Below are 19,055 nucleotides of genomic sequence, written 5' to 3'. Positions count from 1 at the left end.
CCCCTGCCCTCCTCCTGGAGCCCAGCCTACAGATGGGCAGGATCTCACACTGGATTACTATTGTCCAATTTGCTATTCACTCAAACTCCATCATTTTCCACATGGTGAACCTGAACCAGAGGGGAAGTGACTTGTCCAAGGCAGAGCCAAAGGGAGTCCCAGAACCCCAGCCTGGGGCTCCATCCAACCCCCGCACTCGGAATGAGAATAAGAGAACTTCATTTATACAGATTGTTTTACTTTTCCAAAGGAAATCACCAACATTCCCATGATCCTCAGGCGGGGAAAGTGCTCTTGTACTGATTTGAAAGAGGGAGAAACTGAGGACCAGAGAAGGGAAGGGATTAACCTAAAGTCACACAGTCAGTTTTGAGGATCCTGAGGTCTCCTCCCTCCCCCAAGAAAGGAGAAAGGAGAACAGATAATTAGCCCTTGGGTGGGGAAGAGGAGTTGTATTCTATTATACCTCCTCTCCAATAGAGGGGCCTTTCTAGAGACAGTGACTTTGTGGGAAGAATTTGACTTGGGAACTTTGAATCTCAGGATAGAATGGGGTCAAGGGTTGAAGCTGGGGATCCCTCCCCTCCGAAAAATCATGGTGTGGTACGGAGGGCACTATATCGAACCTGGCTTCTCCCCTCAACTCCAACACACACACACACACACACACACACACACACACACACACACACACACATTTTATCTCCAAAGTTGAGAGCATCATCATTACACATTTGGAGGTTGAGGTCCCCCAAATCACTCAAGCTCAAGAACCGGGTAGATCTCTGCGTCTTATAGGAGGAAGGGGGAGAGGGGAACATACATCAGTGGATTCCCCCCCTCTGCAGAGCCCTTAGGGCCCAGAATTACATCAGGAGGGTCATTAAGCGGGATTGTGAAACCCCAGCTGGAGATCTGTCTCGGTCCCTCTCTGCCCTACTCCCTTGATGGCCCCAAGGAATGTTGAAACCAATGTCCCGCCCCTCCCCCTCCCCCAGCTGCCAGCCACCCCCACCCCACCCCCTCCGGAGCTGAGCTCCCCTTCTTTGGGACCCTCCAATGTATCTGCCATTTCCAACCCCACTTCCCACCACCACCAGCGGCTCATGGCAGCTCTGGTCAGGCTGTAATAATCCTCCCATTTCTCCCCTCCTCAGCAAGGGTCTCTGGGAGTTGTCTAGAAGAGAGAACACAGCTGGAGTCTGGGGGGCCATAAATATGCCTCCCTCTTCATAATAAATAGGGTTGCCTTGGCTCTGCGCAGGAGCTGCGGCGTCGACTCACACGGAGTTATCCTCCACCTCCGCCAAAAGGCCAGCAAACGTGGTGCTGACTGCAAGGGGAGAGAGGAGGGAGGGAGGCTCAGGAAGGCTCAGGGAGGGGGGGAGGCTCAGAGGATGGGGGAGACCTAGGGCGTGAGGGAGATTCAGGGAGGCTCAGGGACTGGGGGGAATTGAGGGAGACTCTTGGAGTGGGGGAGACTCAGGGAGTGGGGGAGACTCAGGAAGACTCAGGGAGATTCTCAGAGTGGGAACTCAGGGAGTGGGGGGAGACTCAGGGAGTCGGGAAAGCTCAGGGAGTGGGGGGAGACTCAGGGCCTGGGGAAGGCACAGCCTCTTCCCTCTAAGACTGAGAACACTCCAAGGCTAGGGCCATGTGTCCCCACTAGGGCTATCTCTCCCCTTTAGCCCCGGGGGCTTCCTGTGGATAGAGGCTAATCTATAGCCCCCTGTTAAGACGGGTGGTCATCGGGCCCTCCCTGACCCTGAATCCAGGCCGGGATACTTACCTGTGCAACTCCCAGAGTGCCTGACCCCGATGGATCTGCCCAGGAAGCAGGTGGCCTGACGAAGGTGGCAGGAAGAGGCGTAGGTGACATTGTTGTTGCCACAGAGCTGCTGGTTGGGGCTTGAAGGGACAGGACAGGGGGCAGAGCGGCAGATGACACAGTGGGCACTGCCAGTTTGATCCACCACACACGTATGAGTCCCTGGACACACCACGAGGGAGCAGCTCTCTGAGGGGGAAGTAGGCATGGGAGGAGTTGGGTCAGTGACAAGGGAAGGAAGACTAAGAAGGGGAATGGGTACTCAGGGAGGGAAATGGGTGTTCAGGGATGGGAAGAGGTGCTCAGGGAGGGGGGTGGGAGGTCAGTGAGAGGATGGAGGGCTAAGTAAATGCAATGGATGCTCAGGGAGGGGGGTGGAAGTCAGTGAGGGAACAGAGGACTAAGTAAGGGGAATGGGTGCCCAGGGAAGGGGATGGGAGGTCAGTGAGAGGATAGAAGGCTAAGTAAAGTCAATGGGTGCTCAGAAAGGGGAATAGGTGATCAGAGAGGGGAATGGGAGGTCAATGGGGTTGGTGGGTTAAGTAAAGGCAATGGGTGCTCAGGGAGGGGGATGGGAGACCACTAAGGGGTATGGGAAGTCAATAGGGTAGAGTGAGGAGTTCTGTGAATTAACAATGATAATAGCTAGCATTTGAATAAGACTTTAAGGTTTCCAAAGTGCCACTACTAATATCTCATTTCATCCTCATAATGACTCTGTGGGGCAGGTGCTATTATCCCTAAATACAAGATGAAGGCAGAAGTGATGTGACTTGTCCAGGGACACACAGCTAGTTGTCAGGGTTAGAACTAGGATCTGAACTCAGGTCTTCCTGCCCCCCAAGTCCAGTGCTTCCTCTACCCTCTCCCTTAATCAGTGAGAAGCCTGGAGCTTTTTGGGACTGGGCTAAGGAGGGAGAGAGAGAGAGAGATGCTGGGTGCTCCTCCATGAGGCTGGTGTCTCACTTTTGCAGTGCCCCTGGTACATGACGCCTAGGTCCGGATGTCCCTGACACTTGATTGTCCGCAGCTCACACTCGTTGCGGTAGGTGATCCCATCCGAGCCACAGACTTGCAGCTGCATGGGGAGGCCGGAGCAGTCGGGAGCGCAGGCACAGTAGGGCCGGCCGCTGTGCATCTTACACACCTTGCCTGGACCACAGTCCACTCCCTCACAGGTCTCTGGGAACAGAGGGAGACAGAATGAGCTTGGCAGAGACCTTCGCTTATGGCCCCTCCCAGTGTCCCAAAGAGAAAAACAGAAATAGAGGTCAAATCTTGCCAGAATCAAACCACCATAAAATCAAAGCCCAGGTTGTCCCTGAGTTTCATTGATTTATTGGTCTCTATAACTCAGGTCTCGGGACTTTCCTTGCCTCCAGTCCTGAGAGAGGCAGATTTCTAACACTAGAGCACACTATCTCTCCAATCCCTGAGAGTTCAAAATCATAGCTAATCCAGAAACATATTTTTATAAAAAACAGATAAAGGGGAAATACAGTCTATCCAAGGATTAATTATAGGTGAATTTTTTAAATGGCTATCCCAAAACAAGTTCCAATTTTCCTTCTCAAAATGAAAGAGTAGTCATTTCTACAGTTCTTTGAGATATGCAAAGCCATTTTATATTTTATCTCATTTGATACTCATCATCCTTGGAAGACAGGTTCTAAAAATGTTACATAACAATTTCACTGATAAAAATGTTTTATCACAATTTTACTGATGAGAGGACAAAAGTTTGGAGAGGAATTTGCTGGAAGGGTTATCAAATAGTTGGGGCAGACTTCTAGTTTAAATCTGGCCTTAGATACTTAGTAGCCCTGTGGCCCTGGGCAAGTTACTGTTTGCCTCAGTTTGCCACAGTTTCCTCATCTATAACATGAACTAGGTAAGGAAATGGCAAATCACACTGGAATTTTTGCCAAGAAAATCCAAATGGAGTCATAAAGAGTCAACAAAACAGAAATGACTGAACAACAATGAACATTGACGGTATATTCAAACCCAGGTTTTCTTGACTCTGGGTTCATTTCTACATCTACTTTAATCAGTAGACAATCATTAAACATTTATTTTGCTATGTGCTAGGGATGTAATGAAAGACAAAAAAGAGTGTCTGCCCATAAGGAGTTGTATTCTTTTAATATATAATTATAATTTTATATATTTATATATTGTATATATTTCATTAAATATTCCCCAATTACATGTAAAAACATTTCTCCACAATCTTTATTTTTTTTTGGTTGAGGCAATGGTGTTGAGTGACTTACCCAAGGACACACAGCTAATAAGTACCAGGTGTCTGAGGCATGATTTGAACTCAGATCCCCCTGACTCTAGAGTCAGTGCTCTACCCACTTCTCCATCAAGCTGCCCTCCCACAATCATTCTTTAAGCTTTTTAGTTCAAATTCTCTCTCTCTCCCTCCTGCCCCAACCCTTCCCATTGAGAAGACAAGCAATTTGATATCAGTCATTCATGTGAAGTCATGCAAATCAGTTCCATAATAGTCATGTTAGGAGCTTACATTCTTATTCTTTTTTAAAATTTTTTTCCAATTTCATGCAAAGATAGTTTTCAACATTCAAGCTTTGGAGTACATCATTTTTTCTACCACCCTCCTTTCTCTCCCATTTCCCCATGTTAGCAAGTAATCTGATATAAGTTGTACATGTCCAATCGTGTTTAACATATTTCCATATTAGTCATATTGTGAAAGAGGGATTAAAACTAAGTGGGGGAAAACCCATTTCATTTTAATTCTAATGGGAGAGACACCATGTAAATTGGAAGATGTTAGATCAAGGTAAGTAGAAGGTAGCACTAGAGTAGGAAGGAACTGAGGGGTTAGAAGATGGGGAAAGGCCTTCAGTGGAAAGTGAGGTTTTAATTCAATCTTGGAGGAAGCAAGGGAAAGCAACAGGCTGAAATGAGGAGATAGTTTTCCAAGCATGGGGAAAGCTAGTGCAAAGGAGATGTGGAAGATCAGATGGAAAAACTGCAAGTAAGACAAAGTGGATGGCTCATGGAATGTGACCCTTATCCAGATCTGACCACTGAACCTAGATGAGGCTGGAGGAGAAAGGGAGGGTGGTGACTTAGCACAGCATCCCTCAAATCAAATTCATGAGCTTATCACCTACCTAATGTCATGGCCTTCTTTGAGAATAAAGGACAAAGGTCTTGGGGGGGGGGGGAGTCAAGTGTAAGAACACAAAGGTGGGAAGGATACAGATTATGCTGAGCGTGAAATGTTAGATCCTGGAGATAATAGGGAGTCATGAGAGCTCATGGAGAGAGGTGGGGTGTGACATTGGCAGACCTAAACTTTAGAAAAATCATTTTGGCAGCAGAATGGAGGATGGATTGGATGGGGAGAGAGTTGAGGCACAGAGATCACTTAGAAGGCTATTATAAAAGTTCTGGAGATGGAAGGTTAGGGTCTGAAATGGGGTTGTGGCTGCAGAAAAAGAGCAGTGGATAGAGCCCTGATTCAAATCTGGCTTCAGACATTGTATGACCCTGGGCAAATTGCTTAACCCTATTTATCTGTTTCCTAATCTATAAAATGGAAATAATAACACACCTCACAGGGTTGTTGTGAGGATCAAATGAAATAATTTTAAACTGCTTGGTGAAACACACTGTAAATGTAAACTATAATTAGCTAACTATGCCCAAAGGTCTATCAAACTGTCCATACCCTTTGATCCACCAGTACCACTGCTGAATCTGTATCCCAAAGAGATAAAAAAAAAAGGGGGGCCTATTTGTGCAAATATATTTATAACAGCTCTTTTTGTCCCAGCAAAAAATTGGAAACTGAGGGTATATCCATTAATCGGGGAATAACTAAATCAGCTGTGGTTTAATGATCATGATAAAATATCATTGTGCTATAAGAAATGGCAAGCAGTATGATTTCAGAAGAAACCTGGAAAGGCTCCCATGAACTGATAAGGAGTGAAGTGAACAGAACCAGGAGGACGTTATACACAGTAATAGCAATATTGTAAGATGAAGACTGTGAGTGACTTATCTACTCTAATCAGTACAATGATCCAAGATAATTCTAAAGGACTAATGATGAAACAAGCTATGGGTCTCCAGAGAAAGAACTGGTTTTATCTGAATACAGACTGAAGTATACTATTTTTACTTTTTTTTGGTTTGTCTTCTACAAAATGAATAATATGGAAATGTTCTACATGACTGTACATGTATGACCTATATCTGATTGCTTACTATTCTAAGGAAAGGAGGGGAGAAGAGAAGGGATAAAGTTTTGGAACTCCAAACCTTAAAAATTGTTCTAACATGTAACTGGGGGAAAAGAAAATATTTTAAAAATGAATGTTAGCTATTAAGATACATGGGAAGATCTGACAATAGTTTCAATACGTTAAGTAAGAGTGAGCAATTACGGATAACAAGACTGTGAGCCTGGGTGACCGGGAAGATGGTGATGTCTTAACAATAATAAAGTATGGAGGGTTGAACGGTTTTAGGGGAAAGATACTGAGTTCTGGCTTGAATGTGTTGAGTTTAATTTACTTATGATACTATTAGGTGGTGCAGTGGATAGTGGTGAGCCTGGAGTAAAGAAGACTCATCTTTCTGAATTCAAATCTGATCTCAGACACTTACTAGCTGAGTGACTGGGAGCAAATCACCCTGATTGCCTCAGTTTTCTAAACTGAACTGGAGAAGGAAATGGCAAACTACTCCGGTATGTTTGCCAAGAAAACCTAAATGGAGTCACAAAGAGTCAGATATGACTGAACAACAACAAAGACTACATCTGGTTCAAGATATTACAGAGGCAGTTGGTTATGTGTGACTTTAGTTCAGAAGAGCTTGGATATATACATGTGACAATCATCTACATAGAAGTGATCATTAAACCTATGGGAGTTAATGAAATTGAGACAGTATAGATTAAAAAGAGAAGAGAAGGGGCGGCTAGGTGGCACAATGGATAGAGCACCAGCCCTGGAGTCAGGAGGACCTGAATTCAAATTTGGTCTCAGAGACTTAATAATTACCTTAGCTGTGTGATCTGGGCAAGTCACTTAACCCCATTGCCTTGCAAAAAAATTTTTAAAAGAGAGCCCCAACACAGAGCCTTGAAAGACACCCAAGTTAATGGGCTTGATCTAGGCAGGGGTGGGAAACCATTTTTCTGCCAAGGGCCATTTGGATAATTACGACATCATTTGAGGTCTATATGTGGTCAAACAATCCCCTCCCCCGGCAAAAGCTTCTAGATTTATTGAATTTCGAGTCCAGGCTGTGGTTGCTTTGGCAATGCCAGACCAATATGCTGAGGGCTGGAGGTTTCCTGCCTCTCGCCTACAGGAAGATTCAATCAAGGAGATTATAGAATGATCAGACAAATACCTGAGAACCGAGAGGAAACTGAGTCATAAAGACTCCAAGAGGTGAGAGTGTCCAGGAGAAGAGGGTGATGGATCCTGTTACCTCCTTCAGAGCAAGAAGAATGAGGATTAAGAAAAGGTCATTCGATTTGGTGAGCATTGGTAACCCTGGAGAGGGCAAGTTCAGTTGAGCGGTCATTGAGAGCCAACTTGCTGAGAGGTTAGAATAGAGTGAGAAGAGAGGAAAGGGTGGCAATAAGTGCAGACAGCTCTTTTAAGGGGGGTTAGCCCTGAAAGGCACAAGAGATTTAGGACAACAGCTAGTAGGAATGGTCAGAGCAAGCAAAGATTAAGAGCATGTTTATAGGCACCAGGAGATAGGAAGAGATTAAAGATGACAAATGGGGCAATTTATTGGAAATGTTGGAAACATTGAGATTAAGAGTGCTTGTAGAGAGATTGATCTTGGCAAAAGAGAAGGGTCACCACCACTTGTTTCAAAAATGGAATGATGGAAGAGATAGTGAAGTTTGAATGATATGAGATGAGGAGCCCTGCCCAAATGGTCTCAATTTGGTGGAAGGGGAGTATGAAGTGAGGTTCTCAGGAGAGAGGGTAGGTGGAGTAGGTGCTGTGGGAAGCTTGAAGAAAGATAAGAATAACTAGAATCAATTAGAAATCACATTTTTACTTTGTAGTGAGGGCTTGTTTGAGATTGGATAACATATATTTATAAAACAGACCTTGAGGGCAGGGACCATTTTTCTTTTGCCTTTGCATCTAAATACCTGGCACATGATAGATGATTAATGTTTGTTGATGGACTTAGGTGGTTGCCTGTGATTTTCAAGAAATCCAACAGATGGTCAGTGTGTTACAATGCACCTAGCTTGTTCACAGTCTATCTACTGTAGAATGATGGAATCAGAAAGACCTGACTTCAGACACTTACTAGATGTTGTGACCCTGAACAAATCTCTTCACCTTCATTCGCCTCACTTTTCTCATCTCTACAATAAGGATGATAATATGTGCTGTTATTATCATCACTTACCTCCCAAAGTTGTTACAAGGATCAATTGAGATCATATTTTTAAAGCCCTTAGCACAGAATAGGAGCTTAATAAATATTATCCCCCAATGGAGGGGAGTAGTAGAATTGATAGGCAGATAATTAAAAAGTACATGTCCATCAAGAGTGAATAAAAAATTTTTCATAAAATATAATATAATTTTATAAAATAAAAATTTTTACTTGAGTTTCAGTATCCTGTAATAATTAAGAAGAATAATCTTATAAGCCAGTCCAGCAAGGAGACTTCAGGTCCTGACTCTGCCTTATACACTCATGCTGTGTGATCTTAGCAAGACGAATAGCTTCTCTGAGGCATGTGTCAAAGGCAAGACTTGAATTCAGATCTTCCTGACTCCCCAGGTTAGCCCTTTATCTTCTAACTCCATGCCACCTGGTTTTGAAGGATCTCAGAGTCAACTAGTAGCCCCCAAAGCTTCCTCAGGCTAGAAATCCTTGAGCAACTGCTAATATTAAGAGAGGGTGGTTTTCTCATCAGGGACCTCCCTAATGGGTAAAACAAGCAATCTGGACCAAAGGTTTTTAAAAATCTTTTTTAGGATATAATAATAACAATAATAGGTATCATACCTAATCATTTTTGTGGAGTTTCCAGGTTTTCAAAGTTCTTTATAAAAATTATTTTATTTTATCTTAACAATAACTCCAGAAGGTATAGGTGCTATTATTACTCTTATTTATACAAATAGGCAAATTGAGGCAGATGGAAGTTGAGTGACTAACCCAAGATTAAATAGTTATTAAGTATCTGTGGCTCGATTTGAGCTCAGGTCTATCTGCCACCAGCTGCCTCTGATAAATTCAAAAGTGAAGCATCATGAAGTTAGGAGGTGGAGGGCTAGGTTTAGCAATTACGAAGACCTGGGTTCAAGTTCTGCTTTCAAAATATGATTGTAGGGGTGGCTAGGTGGTGCAGTGGATAGAGCACGGGCCCTGGAGTCAGGAGGGTCTGAGTTCAAATCCAGTCTCAGACACTTAATAATTACCTAGCTGTGTGACCTTGGGCAAGTCACTTCACCCCATTGCTTTGCAAAAAAAAAAACAACCCCCCAAAATATGATTGTATAACTGTGGTCAAATCATTTAACCTCCCTTAAACTAGCAATTCTCTGAAACCATAAGCTACAGATGAGTTTATGCCCATCCATCAACAGGTAAACATGACTGGACAGAGTTCAGATGAATATGGTTTCTACTTGGAAGTTTCTACTGATTGATGAAATTATATAGATCTAGACCAAAAAAAAAACAGAAGGCAGGAACCATTTTTCTTTTGTGAAGCCATTGGGATTAGGTGACTTGCCCAGGGTCACATAGTCAATAACTATCTGAGGTCAAATTTGAACACAGGTCCTCCAGACTCCAGGGCCCGTGCTCTATCCACTGCATCACCTAGTTGCCCCTCAGGAACTATTTTTGGGTCATTATTTATACCCCCGGTTCATAGCACAAGTCCCAATATGTTGTAGTCGAGGTGATTACCACTCTTTGTGACCCCATATTTCCGGTTTTCTTGGCAAAGACTTGTCATTTCTTTCTCTGGCTCTTTTTTGGGGGAGGGGGATTGAAGGGGGAGGCAATTAGAGTTAAGTCACTTGCCGAGGGTCACACAGCTAGCAGTTGTTTAAGGCCAGATTTGAACTTGTGGCGATCCTGACTCCAGTACGCTATCCATTGGACTACCTAGCAGCCCCCAGGTCATTTTATAAATGAGGAAATTGAGACAAACAGGGTCACACAACTAGTAGGTGTCTGAGGCCAGATTTGAACTCAGGAAGATGAGTCTTCCTGACTCCAGGCTCTGAATTCTATCCACTTAGCCACCCATTTGTCCACTGACACATCGTTGGTCCTTAACAATACTTGCTGACTGACAGACTATATCAATCTAAAATATATGGGAACTATTTAACAAAATAAATTAAAATGAAATACAGCAGAGATATTACGTTTTTAAAGCCAAGTTAATATGCATCTGTAGGGATCTTTGGTTAAGATCTTGAGTGACCTGTCTCTTTTTGAGTTTAACCACCCTATTCTTCCTAATACAAGAGGTGCATATTGCCAAACAGCAAATACCGTGAAAGATAACTCATGATATTGAATAATGTAGCAAAACAACAAATAAGTTCCCCACCAAAAACAAAAACCTCCTAAGTAATCAAAAAATAATTCTGGGGCAGATTGTTTTGTTTTGTTTTTTCCTCTGGGCACTGGATTATGAAGTCCTGTGGTTAAAGGAGGGGGCAGTAGGGATCTGGGGTCAGTCTCTGACCAAGGACGGAATGTTTCTCTGTTCCTGTCTCACTGAACTGAATGGAGACTGACCCTAGATTTTGGCCCTGAAAACCAAATTGAGTCAGATAGGAGAAGGCCAGTGCCCTCCTTTTTATTTCGATTTCTCTGACTGCCTGCCCATTTCTGAGAGTTGAATGAATTCCATAAACCTCAAGGATCCAGGACCTAGGGATACTGCACACTGAAATTCAAATTAACCTAATCCAACATTTATTAAGAACCTCTTACAGGTTGAACTCAATAATAACAGTGCCCATTATTAGTACTATCTTACAGATGGGGAAATTGAGGCGTGCAGCTGTGAAGTGATTTATTAAAGGTTACCCCACTACAATGTAAATGTTGGAGCTAAGTCTTGCCCCTGGGTCTCCTGACTCCCATTCAGGGGCTTTTGCTGTCACATTTTGGTCTAGACAGTCTGGTATATTAGAAAGAAGGCTGGCATCAGAGCTAAAACTCAGAACCAAGGAGAACTTGCTGTGTAACTTTGAGCAAATCAGGTTCACTTTTCTGAGTCTGAATTCTTTGCATCACAGAGTGAAGGGATTGGACTAAGTGCTAAATCTATGACCTGTGAGCCTTCATTTTAGAGATGAAAAAGCAGGGGCGGCCTAGCAGGGGAAGGTCAGTTTGACTAGGACTAAAATTCAGGGTTCTTGCCCCCCCCCAGGGCCTCTTGCCCTGTACCAAATGATGCTCTCAGGGTCCTCTGGGACTTGGGGGCTTCAGTTAAAGTCCCTCTCACACCCTTCTGAGTTCCTGGAGGGTTCCTGAGGCAGGCTGAGAGGAGGGGCCTCAGGCTCCTCGCATGTGGGTTGCACCTGGCCACCAGCTCCCACACATCTGGCAGAGCCTGGCCACACACAGCTGGAGCCTCTCCCAGTCTAGATTTGGACTGAAGAAGAGAGAGAGCAACAACAGGCGGAGTCCCCGCCCATCCCCCCCACCCGCCCCACCTCCATCCTCAGCCCTGGAGGACCCTGGAGGATCCATCTTCAAACCTCCAGCTGGAGCCTGGCCCTGTCTTATCCCAAAGCCACCTGCGTTCCCCCCCCCTTCCCTCCCGCCTCCATCCCCATTCCCAAAAGCCACCCCCAGATAGGAAGTGAGCAGGAACAGAAAAAGGAGGGAGGGAAGGAGGGGAGAGCAGGGGGCCCAGAGAGGGAGAGTGTTTTCCCAGAGACCACCCAGCCAGGCAAAGCTGGGATTAATCACCATCCCCAACCACTGAGCCTCAGCGGCGGCTGCCACTTCCAACATCTGGGAGGCAGGATTCCACCCCCTTCTCCCCCCCCCACTCTACCTCCGGGGCGGGGGGCAGGGGATGGAACATCTCACAGCTGGGCAGTGACAGCCTCTGTGCTCCCATGTCCCCCTTGGGGGCTCCTACCTTTGCAGGGGTGACAGGTCACTAGGCCCAGGAAGCCCAGCAGGCTGATCTTGTTGCCTTGATGGGTGTAATTGGACCAGGCAGTGTCTACATTACCGGCAGAGCAACACTCCTCCCAGCTCACACCTGCCCTCAGGATCAAGCTGCACTGAGCCTCCCGGCCCTGGCGAAGCCAGCAGACACCTCCTGGAGCCATAGAGACATGGGATCATAGGATTTAGAACTGGCAAGAGACAATTCATTTACTCTAACCTCTTTATTTTTCAAATAAGGAAGTTATGGGTTAGAGAAGGGAATGGACTTGGTCAAGGTCACACGGGCAGCGGAATGATGGCAGAGCAAAGATTCAAACCCAGCTCTTCTGACTCCAAATGAGATAGAACCCAGCCGAGTCAGGATTTTGGGGTCAGTAAGAATTTTGGATCATGGAAAGGATAAGAAATACCCAGAACAGTCAGTCCTAAGTCCCCTGTCAATCAATTAACATTCATTAAATGTTAGGCATTGTTCTAAGTACTTTGGGATTCAAAAAAAGGTGGGGAGGGCAGTTAGGTGACCCAGTGGATAGACCACCCGACTTGGAGTCAGGAGGATATGAGTTTAGATCCAGCCTTCGACACCAGCTGTGTGACCCTGGGCAAGTCACTTAACTATTTTGCCTTAAAAACAAAAACAAAAAAGGTAAAAAATTAGTCTTTGCCTTCTAGGAGCTCACAGTCTAATGGGAGAGTGTGCCCAAGTCTGTTCTTCTGGGCCCCTTTATCCTGAAGATCTCAGGATACTTCATCCTTCTTGTAAGAACTTACTTTGGGAGAGGGAGAAGGTGGAGCAGTGACTTCAGCCTCTGGAGCTGAGGGATATACCTTTACCTTCACCTGCCCGGGTCTCAGAAATCACTAATTCATTCTTGAACCCAGAAGAATCCGCCTTAAACTGGAGCTAGGCTTGGGACCTTGAATGGGGTTAGACCTGATGATTTAGCACCACAATAACAGGGACTTGGGGGGGTTAGAAGAGGAGGGGGAAGAATTTGAGGGCCAGTACCTGAAGCTAAGGCTGAGGCCTTGGGGGCTAGGGGATAGAATGTATCCTCAGCTCAGGATCCCAACTCTTCACCCAGCCTGTGCTCCTGCCCCCCTTCCTTCTCCCCCCACCTCTTAGTCACCCAAGCCTTCCGGGAACATTCCCCTGGCATGAGCTCACCAGTCTCCCCAGAACAGTCACCACATTGGGAGCCCTGGAGGGGGGGGGTAGGCTTTCAGTCACTGGGGGATAGGGTGCGGGTAGGGATGGGATGGGAAAGATGGTTCTAGGCTAAAGACTCTTGCAAAACACACCCCACCCATTCCACTACCCAGCTTGGGAATAAGAAAATGTCTTTGGGGGGTACCTTGAATGTCCCTCATAATCCTGAGGAGAGAATATACAGTCTAGAATGAATTCTGGTTGGGAGTCAGGAAACCAGAGTCCTAGTCTTTACTCTTCATTAAGAGTTACTATATGACCATAAGTGAGCCTGAGACCAGGGTCTCTTTGAAGAGAGTTACTATGTGACCATAACTGAGTCTCAATTTTTTCACCTATCCATTGAGAGGGGCTAGGGGAGGATCCATGCCATTTTCTGGATGGTCCTTCATTGCTCATCCTGGTCATAGCAAATTCAAGGGAATGGAAGTCCTCGTTTTTCTAGGATCTGCATAGGGGAAGGTAGGTTATATTCAGAGGGTCGAATCCCCTTGAACAGGACCTGATGTCCAGTCCCTGATCATAGGGATAGTAAACTGGACTGCTGCCAACTGAGAAAAGGGATATCAAGAAGTGGTATTAGAAAATGAGGGGCTGAGTACACTTAAGGGGGTTAAGGAGATGGGGGGCAATGAAAGGATTATGGAATTGAGCCTTCCAGGTTCAAATCATTCAACTTTCAACTTTCAAAATGCTACCAAGACTTAGTTGTAGGGCAAAATGTACTTGGTTTCTTCCTTCCCTCCATCCCTAGGACTTTAGCTGCCATATTCTTCCTCCCTTCTGGGCCTGTTAGGGTGAGCTCTGCCTACAAGGAGCCAGACCAAATCCATATTGGTCCTGATGAAGTTGTAAGAGTCCCACAAAGGTAGGCAGTCAGGAACTTGGGCTGCCTCAACCACTCATCTCCCACTCCTCCATAGGCCTGCCTCTGATATAGCCAAATTGCCTTCCTTCACCAAATCTTGAGGAATGAGCTCTGGAGTTAGATAACACAGGTTTGAGGTCACTGGCAAAAGAGGTAAAGATTTGGCATCCACTGTCAGGAGGGGCTGAGGATTATAAATTTGGGGTCTCTGAGGATAGAAATGTACCAGGGATCTGGATATGAGAGTATCAAGAGCCTGGGGCTGCAGATTATTAGGGAGTCAGGGGCTTAGAGTTTAAGGGTCAAGATTTTAAGGAGACAAGCTTAGAACTCTGGAGTCAGTGAGCATTAGAAGTCTGACTATGAGGGGCTCAGGAATCTGGATCCAAGGTGTTGGGGATCTTGAGACTAGGATGTTGGGAGTCTGAGGACTCTGGGGGCCAAGACATTAAATTACAAGGATTAGATATCTAGATTTGGGTAAAGATGATCAAGGGTCTGGATTCAGGGGATTTGGGAGTCCACAGTGTGGGGAAATGAAGGTTCTGTGCCATCTGTGCCAGAGTTTAGGGGTCTGGAGATAAAGGTGCTAGAGGCTCAAAGAATCTAGAAGCCTGAAATTCAGGTATCCAGAGACCAGGTAATGAAATGATTATGAATTCAGGTCCAATTGAGTCAAGGGCCTGGCAGGGTTGGGGTGTTAGGGGTTCTAGGGTCAAGGTATTGGGGTTCTAAGATATGAGGGTTCTGGAGACCAGGGTATTGTGCATCCTCGACTTCTGGGAGCCAGGGACTGAGGATTGAGGGGATGGAGTGATCGGAGATCTAGGCAAAGGGGGCTAGGCATATTGAGAGACTGGCTCTGGAGAGGCAGGAGTCAAAGATTTGGGAATCTGAAGGCTAGGGCCTTAAGGGGTTCAAGGGTTCTGGTGTCCAGACATCCAGGGGTCTGGGAGTTAGGAGCCAGGGGTTGGAAGATCATGGTGCTGGATAGATCAGCAGAAAATGGGATGGTGAAGGAGCCAGGGGGATGGGATGATCAAGGGATCAAGGGGAGGTAGGGGTGCAAGGATAAGAGGGAAGGGTGTTAGCCACCTGGGATGGGGGGAGGTCACTTACCCTGGCCAGATTCGGCTTGGGCTGTCGGCCAGGAGAGCACCCCCAGAAGCAGGAACCACAGCGGCATGGCTGAAGGAGCAGGGGGAGAACTCGGGACCCTGAGGGGGCAGGGAAGCACGTGGAGGGCGGGGTGGCACCCGCAGGTGGCGGGGCCTGGTGGGAGGCTCAGGGCTCAGCCGCCTCCCCAGGACTGTGGAGCTGAGTTAAAGCCCCAGTTTCAGTCTCTCTCTATATAAAGACTTTTCCCTCCTGCTCAGTGGAGGAGCAAGGGGTGGGCGGGGCCTGAGCCTGGGCCAGGGGGAGGGTGAGTGTGTATGAGTGTGTGTGTGTGTGTGTGTGTGTGTGTGTGTGTGTGTGTGTGTGTGTGCGTGTGTGTATGAGATTGGAATTGTGTGTGTGCGAGGATGTTCTTGGATGGGCTTGTGCGTATGTGTGTATCAGGATGAGTGAGTATAAACGTGGGAGACTATGGGAGTGTGTGAGTGAAGAAGCTGTGTAAGAGACTTTAACTGGGTATAAGTGTGTTTGTGCGCTCTTGTGTGTTTGTGTGGGTCCTCGTATGAGAGTGTAACTCTGAATGTGTGTCTGAATGAGTGTACGTGTCAGTGTGAGAGAGGGTGACAAAATATTTGTTTAAGTTTGTTACTGTGTGTGAATGAGAGTGTACTAGGCATTGTGAATGTGACTAAGAGGGTTACTGTGGGTAATTGGGCATGAATGTGTGTGTCCATGAGAGCCTGGTATGTGTCACTGTCCTGGACTCTCTGGTCTTTATCTTCTCCTTTATCTCTCTGATCCTTCTGCCTCTGCTCTTCCAAGTGTGTCTCTGCCCTCCGGGTGTATATCTCTGTCTCTGTTCCCCTTTGTGTCTTTATCTCTCTTCTTTATCTCTTTGATCCTTCTGCCTCTGCTCTCCTGAGTTTCTCTCCTCCAGGTGTGTCTCTGTCTCTGCACATTTTCTCTCTATCTCTCTCCTTTATGTCTCTTGTCCTTCTGCCTCTTCTTCCAACAGTGTGCCTGTCTTCCAGGTGTATTTCTGTCTCTGCCCTCTCTTGTGTCTTTATGTCTCCCCTTTGTATCTGAACCTTCTTGTCTCAGCTTTTCCAAGTATGTCTCTGTCCTCCAGGTGTATATCTGTCTCTATCCCTTCTGGAGTCTTTATCTCTCTGATCCTTCTGCCTCTAAATCTTCCAAAAGTGTGTCTGTCCTCCAGGGGAGTGTCTCTGTCTCTGCCTTCTCTGTGTCTCTCTTCTTTTCTTCTCTATATCTCTCTATCATTCCAAAGTCTAGTCTCCATCACCTGTCCTAGATCACATATGATGACTTACCTAGGATCAAGTTGTCCAAACAGACAACTCATTTGTGTGTAAGGTTGTAACTGGGTACGTGTGTGTTATGTGTGCCTATTGGTGTGATCGTTTTGTGTGAATGTAAGTCTATTAGTGTTGCTATGTGATATGGCTGTGAAAGCCAGTATATGAGTCTCTTTGTGCAAAGAGATAATTATCCACAAGATAATTTGAGGAAGGAAAGAACACCAACAATGGAAGAGGGAGGTTGTCGGAGATCCTGAAAGACTTCCTGCTGGAGGTAGGTACCTGAGCTAACCCTTGGATGAAAAGAGATTCCATGAAGCTGATGCGGAGAGTACATTCCAGAGTTGGGAAACTGTCCAGGCAAAGTCCCAAAGGAAGGAGACAGCACTAAGTATGTGATGTCTGTAATTTCCGTGATTCTGTGGGTGCCTTGGTCTATTGTGTGGGTACTTTCTGAGTGTGTCTGGATGTATCTGTGTGTATTCTGAGGTCCCCCATCACTATCCAGACCCCATTGCCTCATCCCAGGAGATGTAGAGAAGAGAAAGGAAAGGGGGGGGGAATCTGTGCCATTTTTTTCTTTTGACCCCATCAGCTCGGCTTCTCTGGGTCTCCAGTCTGAGGAAGGCAGGCTTAATCTCACAGATATATGCTCTCCTCCTGTTCTGGGCAGAATACAGTCCACTAGCCACTGTCCTTGGAAGGAAGGATGGAGGGGAAGGGACCCGGGCCAGGGCAGGGGCTGGGGCTGAGGCTGGAGCTGGGCCCAGATTGGGACTGGCGGGACACACCCCTGTCTGAGCCTGCTGGGGAGGGGCCTGTGGGCCTGAAGCTGTTTGGAAACTTGAGCTTGTTGAGTCAATATGTGTGACCCAGTAGAGACAGCAGAGACACAGATTGGGAAAAGAAAGAGATGTGGAGCAAAAAGAATCAGAGGCACAAAGGGGTCAGAGACAGAGACACAGGACAGAAAGAAATAGAGATATAAAGGGCAGACAGAGAGACACAAGACAGAAACAGGGGATAGAGACAGACACAGGACAGAAAGAAACAGAGGGAATAGAGACAGAAACACAGAAAAATACGGGGGCAGAGATAGACACAGGACAGAAAGAAACAGAGATTCAGGGAACAGAGAGAGACAGACACAGGATAGGGAACAGACAAGATAGAAAGAAACGGAGATACAGGGGACAGAGACAGAGACACAAGATAGAAGGAAACAGATACAGGGAACAGAGACAGAGATAGAACAGAAAAACAGAGATACAGGGGGAAGAGATAGACAGGACAGATTCAGGGAATAGAGAGAGACAGACACAGGACAGGGGATAGAGATAGAGACAGAGACACAAGATATAAAAGAACAGAGATACAGGGGACAGAGACACAAGATAGAAGGAAACAGAGATACAAGGAATAGAGAAAGATAAAAGAAAGAAAAAGAGATACAGAGAGCAGAGATAGAAGGATTGGAAATATGAAGAGAGAAAGACAGAATGAGGAGAGAACTGAGAGAGAGACACACAGAAAAGAGGTAAAGGACAGAGACACACAAAAAGCTGAAAGCCAGAGACAAAGGGAAGAAATAGATATGGGGGAGAAAGGGACAGAGAAGGGAGAGGTGAGAGACAGAGGGCAGAGGCAGAAACCTAGAGGAAACAGTCACAAAGAAGAGAAACAGTCAGTGACAGAGACAGAGTAGGGAGAGAGAGGACTAAGAGAGACCCCAAGTAGAGTGGCAACCCCAGAGAGAGAAAAGATCCAGGACAGGTACTCCTCTGGGCCTCAGTTTCCCCATCTTTAAAATCAGATGGTTGGACTCTATTCTCCAGCTCTGATAGTCTGAGAATTTATGGTTTTATTTATGTAGAAGAGAAACACAGTTTCTCACTTTCATGGCCTAGATAGGGAGAGAGAGATTCTCTCCTTTGTGGGCCAACTCCCATCCCCCATCACTATCTAGCTCCCATCTGGACTGCCTGGCCTTTCTCAGGGGCTGGACTCGTGCCTTGGACCGAGGTCACTGAGCTGGCGCCATAGTCTGGGCCAGGGCAGAGACCTTGGTTCTCTTCATCTCACTCCCTCCTGCCTCAGCACTGCCCCCAATTCTGGGGACTTGTGCCTGGAAGTGATCTGGGAAACTAGGGGTGGGGAGAGACAGAACCTATTTGTTGGCCCTTTTCTGCCAAGCCTGGAATAGCAGGGTTTGAGTTCTAATGAGGATGGTCAGGAGACGTAGCCAGGGGGGCTCAGCCAGTTATCCTGAGCTTTTCTGCTACTTGGGCCTCATCCCTGGATAACTAAGCTTGAGCCTTGGATACTAAGCCTGAGCATCTGTCGTTGAGACTAAACCTAGAGTCTTGTGCTGAGCCGTCCATCTGAGGCCCTGATGCTAGGCTTGAACCCTGGGCCCTGGGCCTGAGCACTCCACCCAGACAACTACCTGAATCTGATACTGTACCCTACATGACTGGCTAGCTAGCCCTGAGAAAGGAGATGTCTCCTTCTTCC

General features: G+C 46.3%; 2 protein-coding genes across 2 annotated transcripts in view; one reads left to right on the top strand and one right to left on the bottom strand.

The window, feature by feature from the left end:
* Positions 1 to 1,026: 1,026 nt before the first annotated feature.
* FSTL3 (follistatin like 3) lies at positions 1,027 to 15,460 on the bottom strand. The gene is made up of 5 exons (XM_074204948.1): positions 15,226 to 15,460; positions 11,994 to 12,179; positions 2,795 to 3,010; positions 1,790 to 2,017; positions 1,027 to 1,333 (listed from the first exon to the last, which is right to left on the bottom strand). The coding sequence occupies exons 1-5, from the start codon at positions 15,290 to 15,292 to the stop codon at positions 1,281 to 1,283; spliced, it is 750 nt and encodes a 249-aa protein (XP_074061049.1). The 5' UTR covers positions 15,293 to 15,460; the 3' UTR covers positions 1,027 to 1,280.
* A 106-nt stretch (positions 15,461 to 15,566) lies between these two features.
* RNF126 (ring finger protein 126) overlaps positions 15,567 to 19,055 on the top strand; it is a 45,118-nt gene continuing 41,629 nt past the window's right edge. Inside the window, exon 1 of the mRNA XM_074204943.1 lies at positions 15,567 to 16,815. The gene's annotated coding sequence lies outside the window, so the exon portion shown is untranslated. The remainder of the gene's footprint in view (positions 16,816 to 19,055) is intronic.

Source organism: Macrotis lagotis, chromosome X, assembly GCF_037893015.1.
Source record: "Macrotis lagotis isolate mMagLag1 chromosome X, bilby.v1.9.chrom.fasta, whole genome shotgun sequence".
Lineage (NCBI taxonomy): Eukaryota > Metazoa > Chordata > Mammalia > Peramelemorphia > Peramelidae > Macrotis > Macrotis lagotis.
Note: the sequence above shows the minus strand (reverse complement) of the source record. Positions and strands in the feature narration are given on the sequence as shown.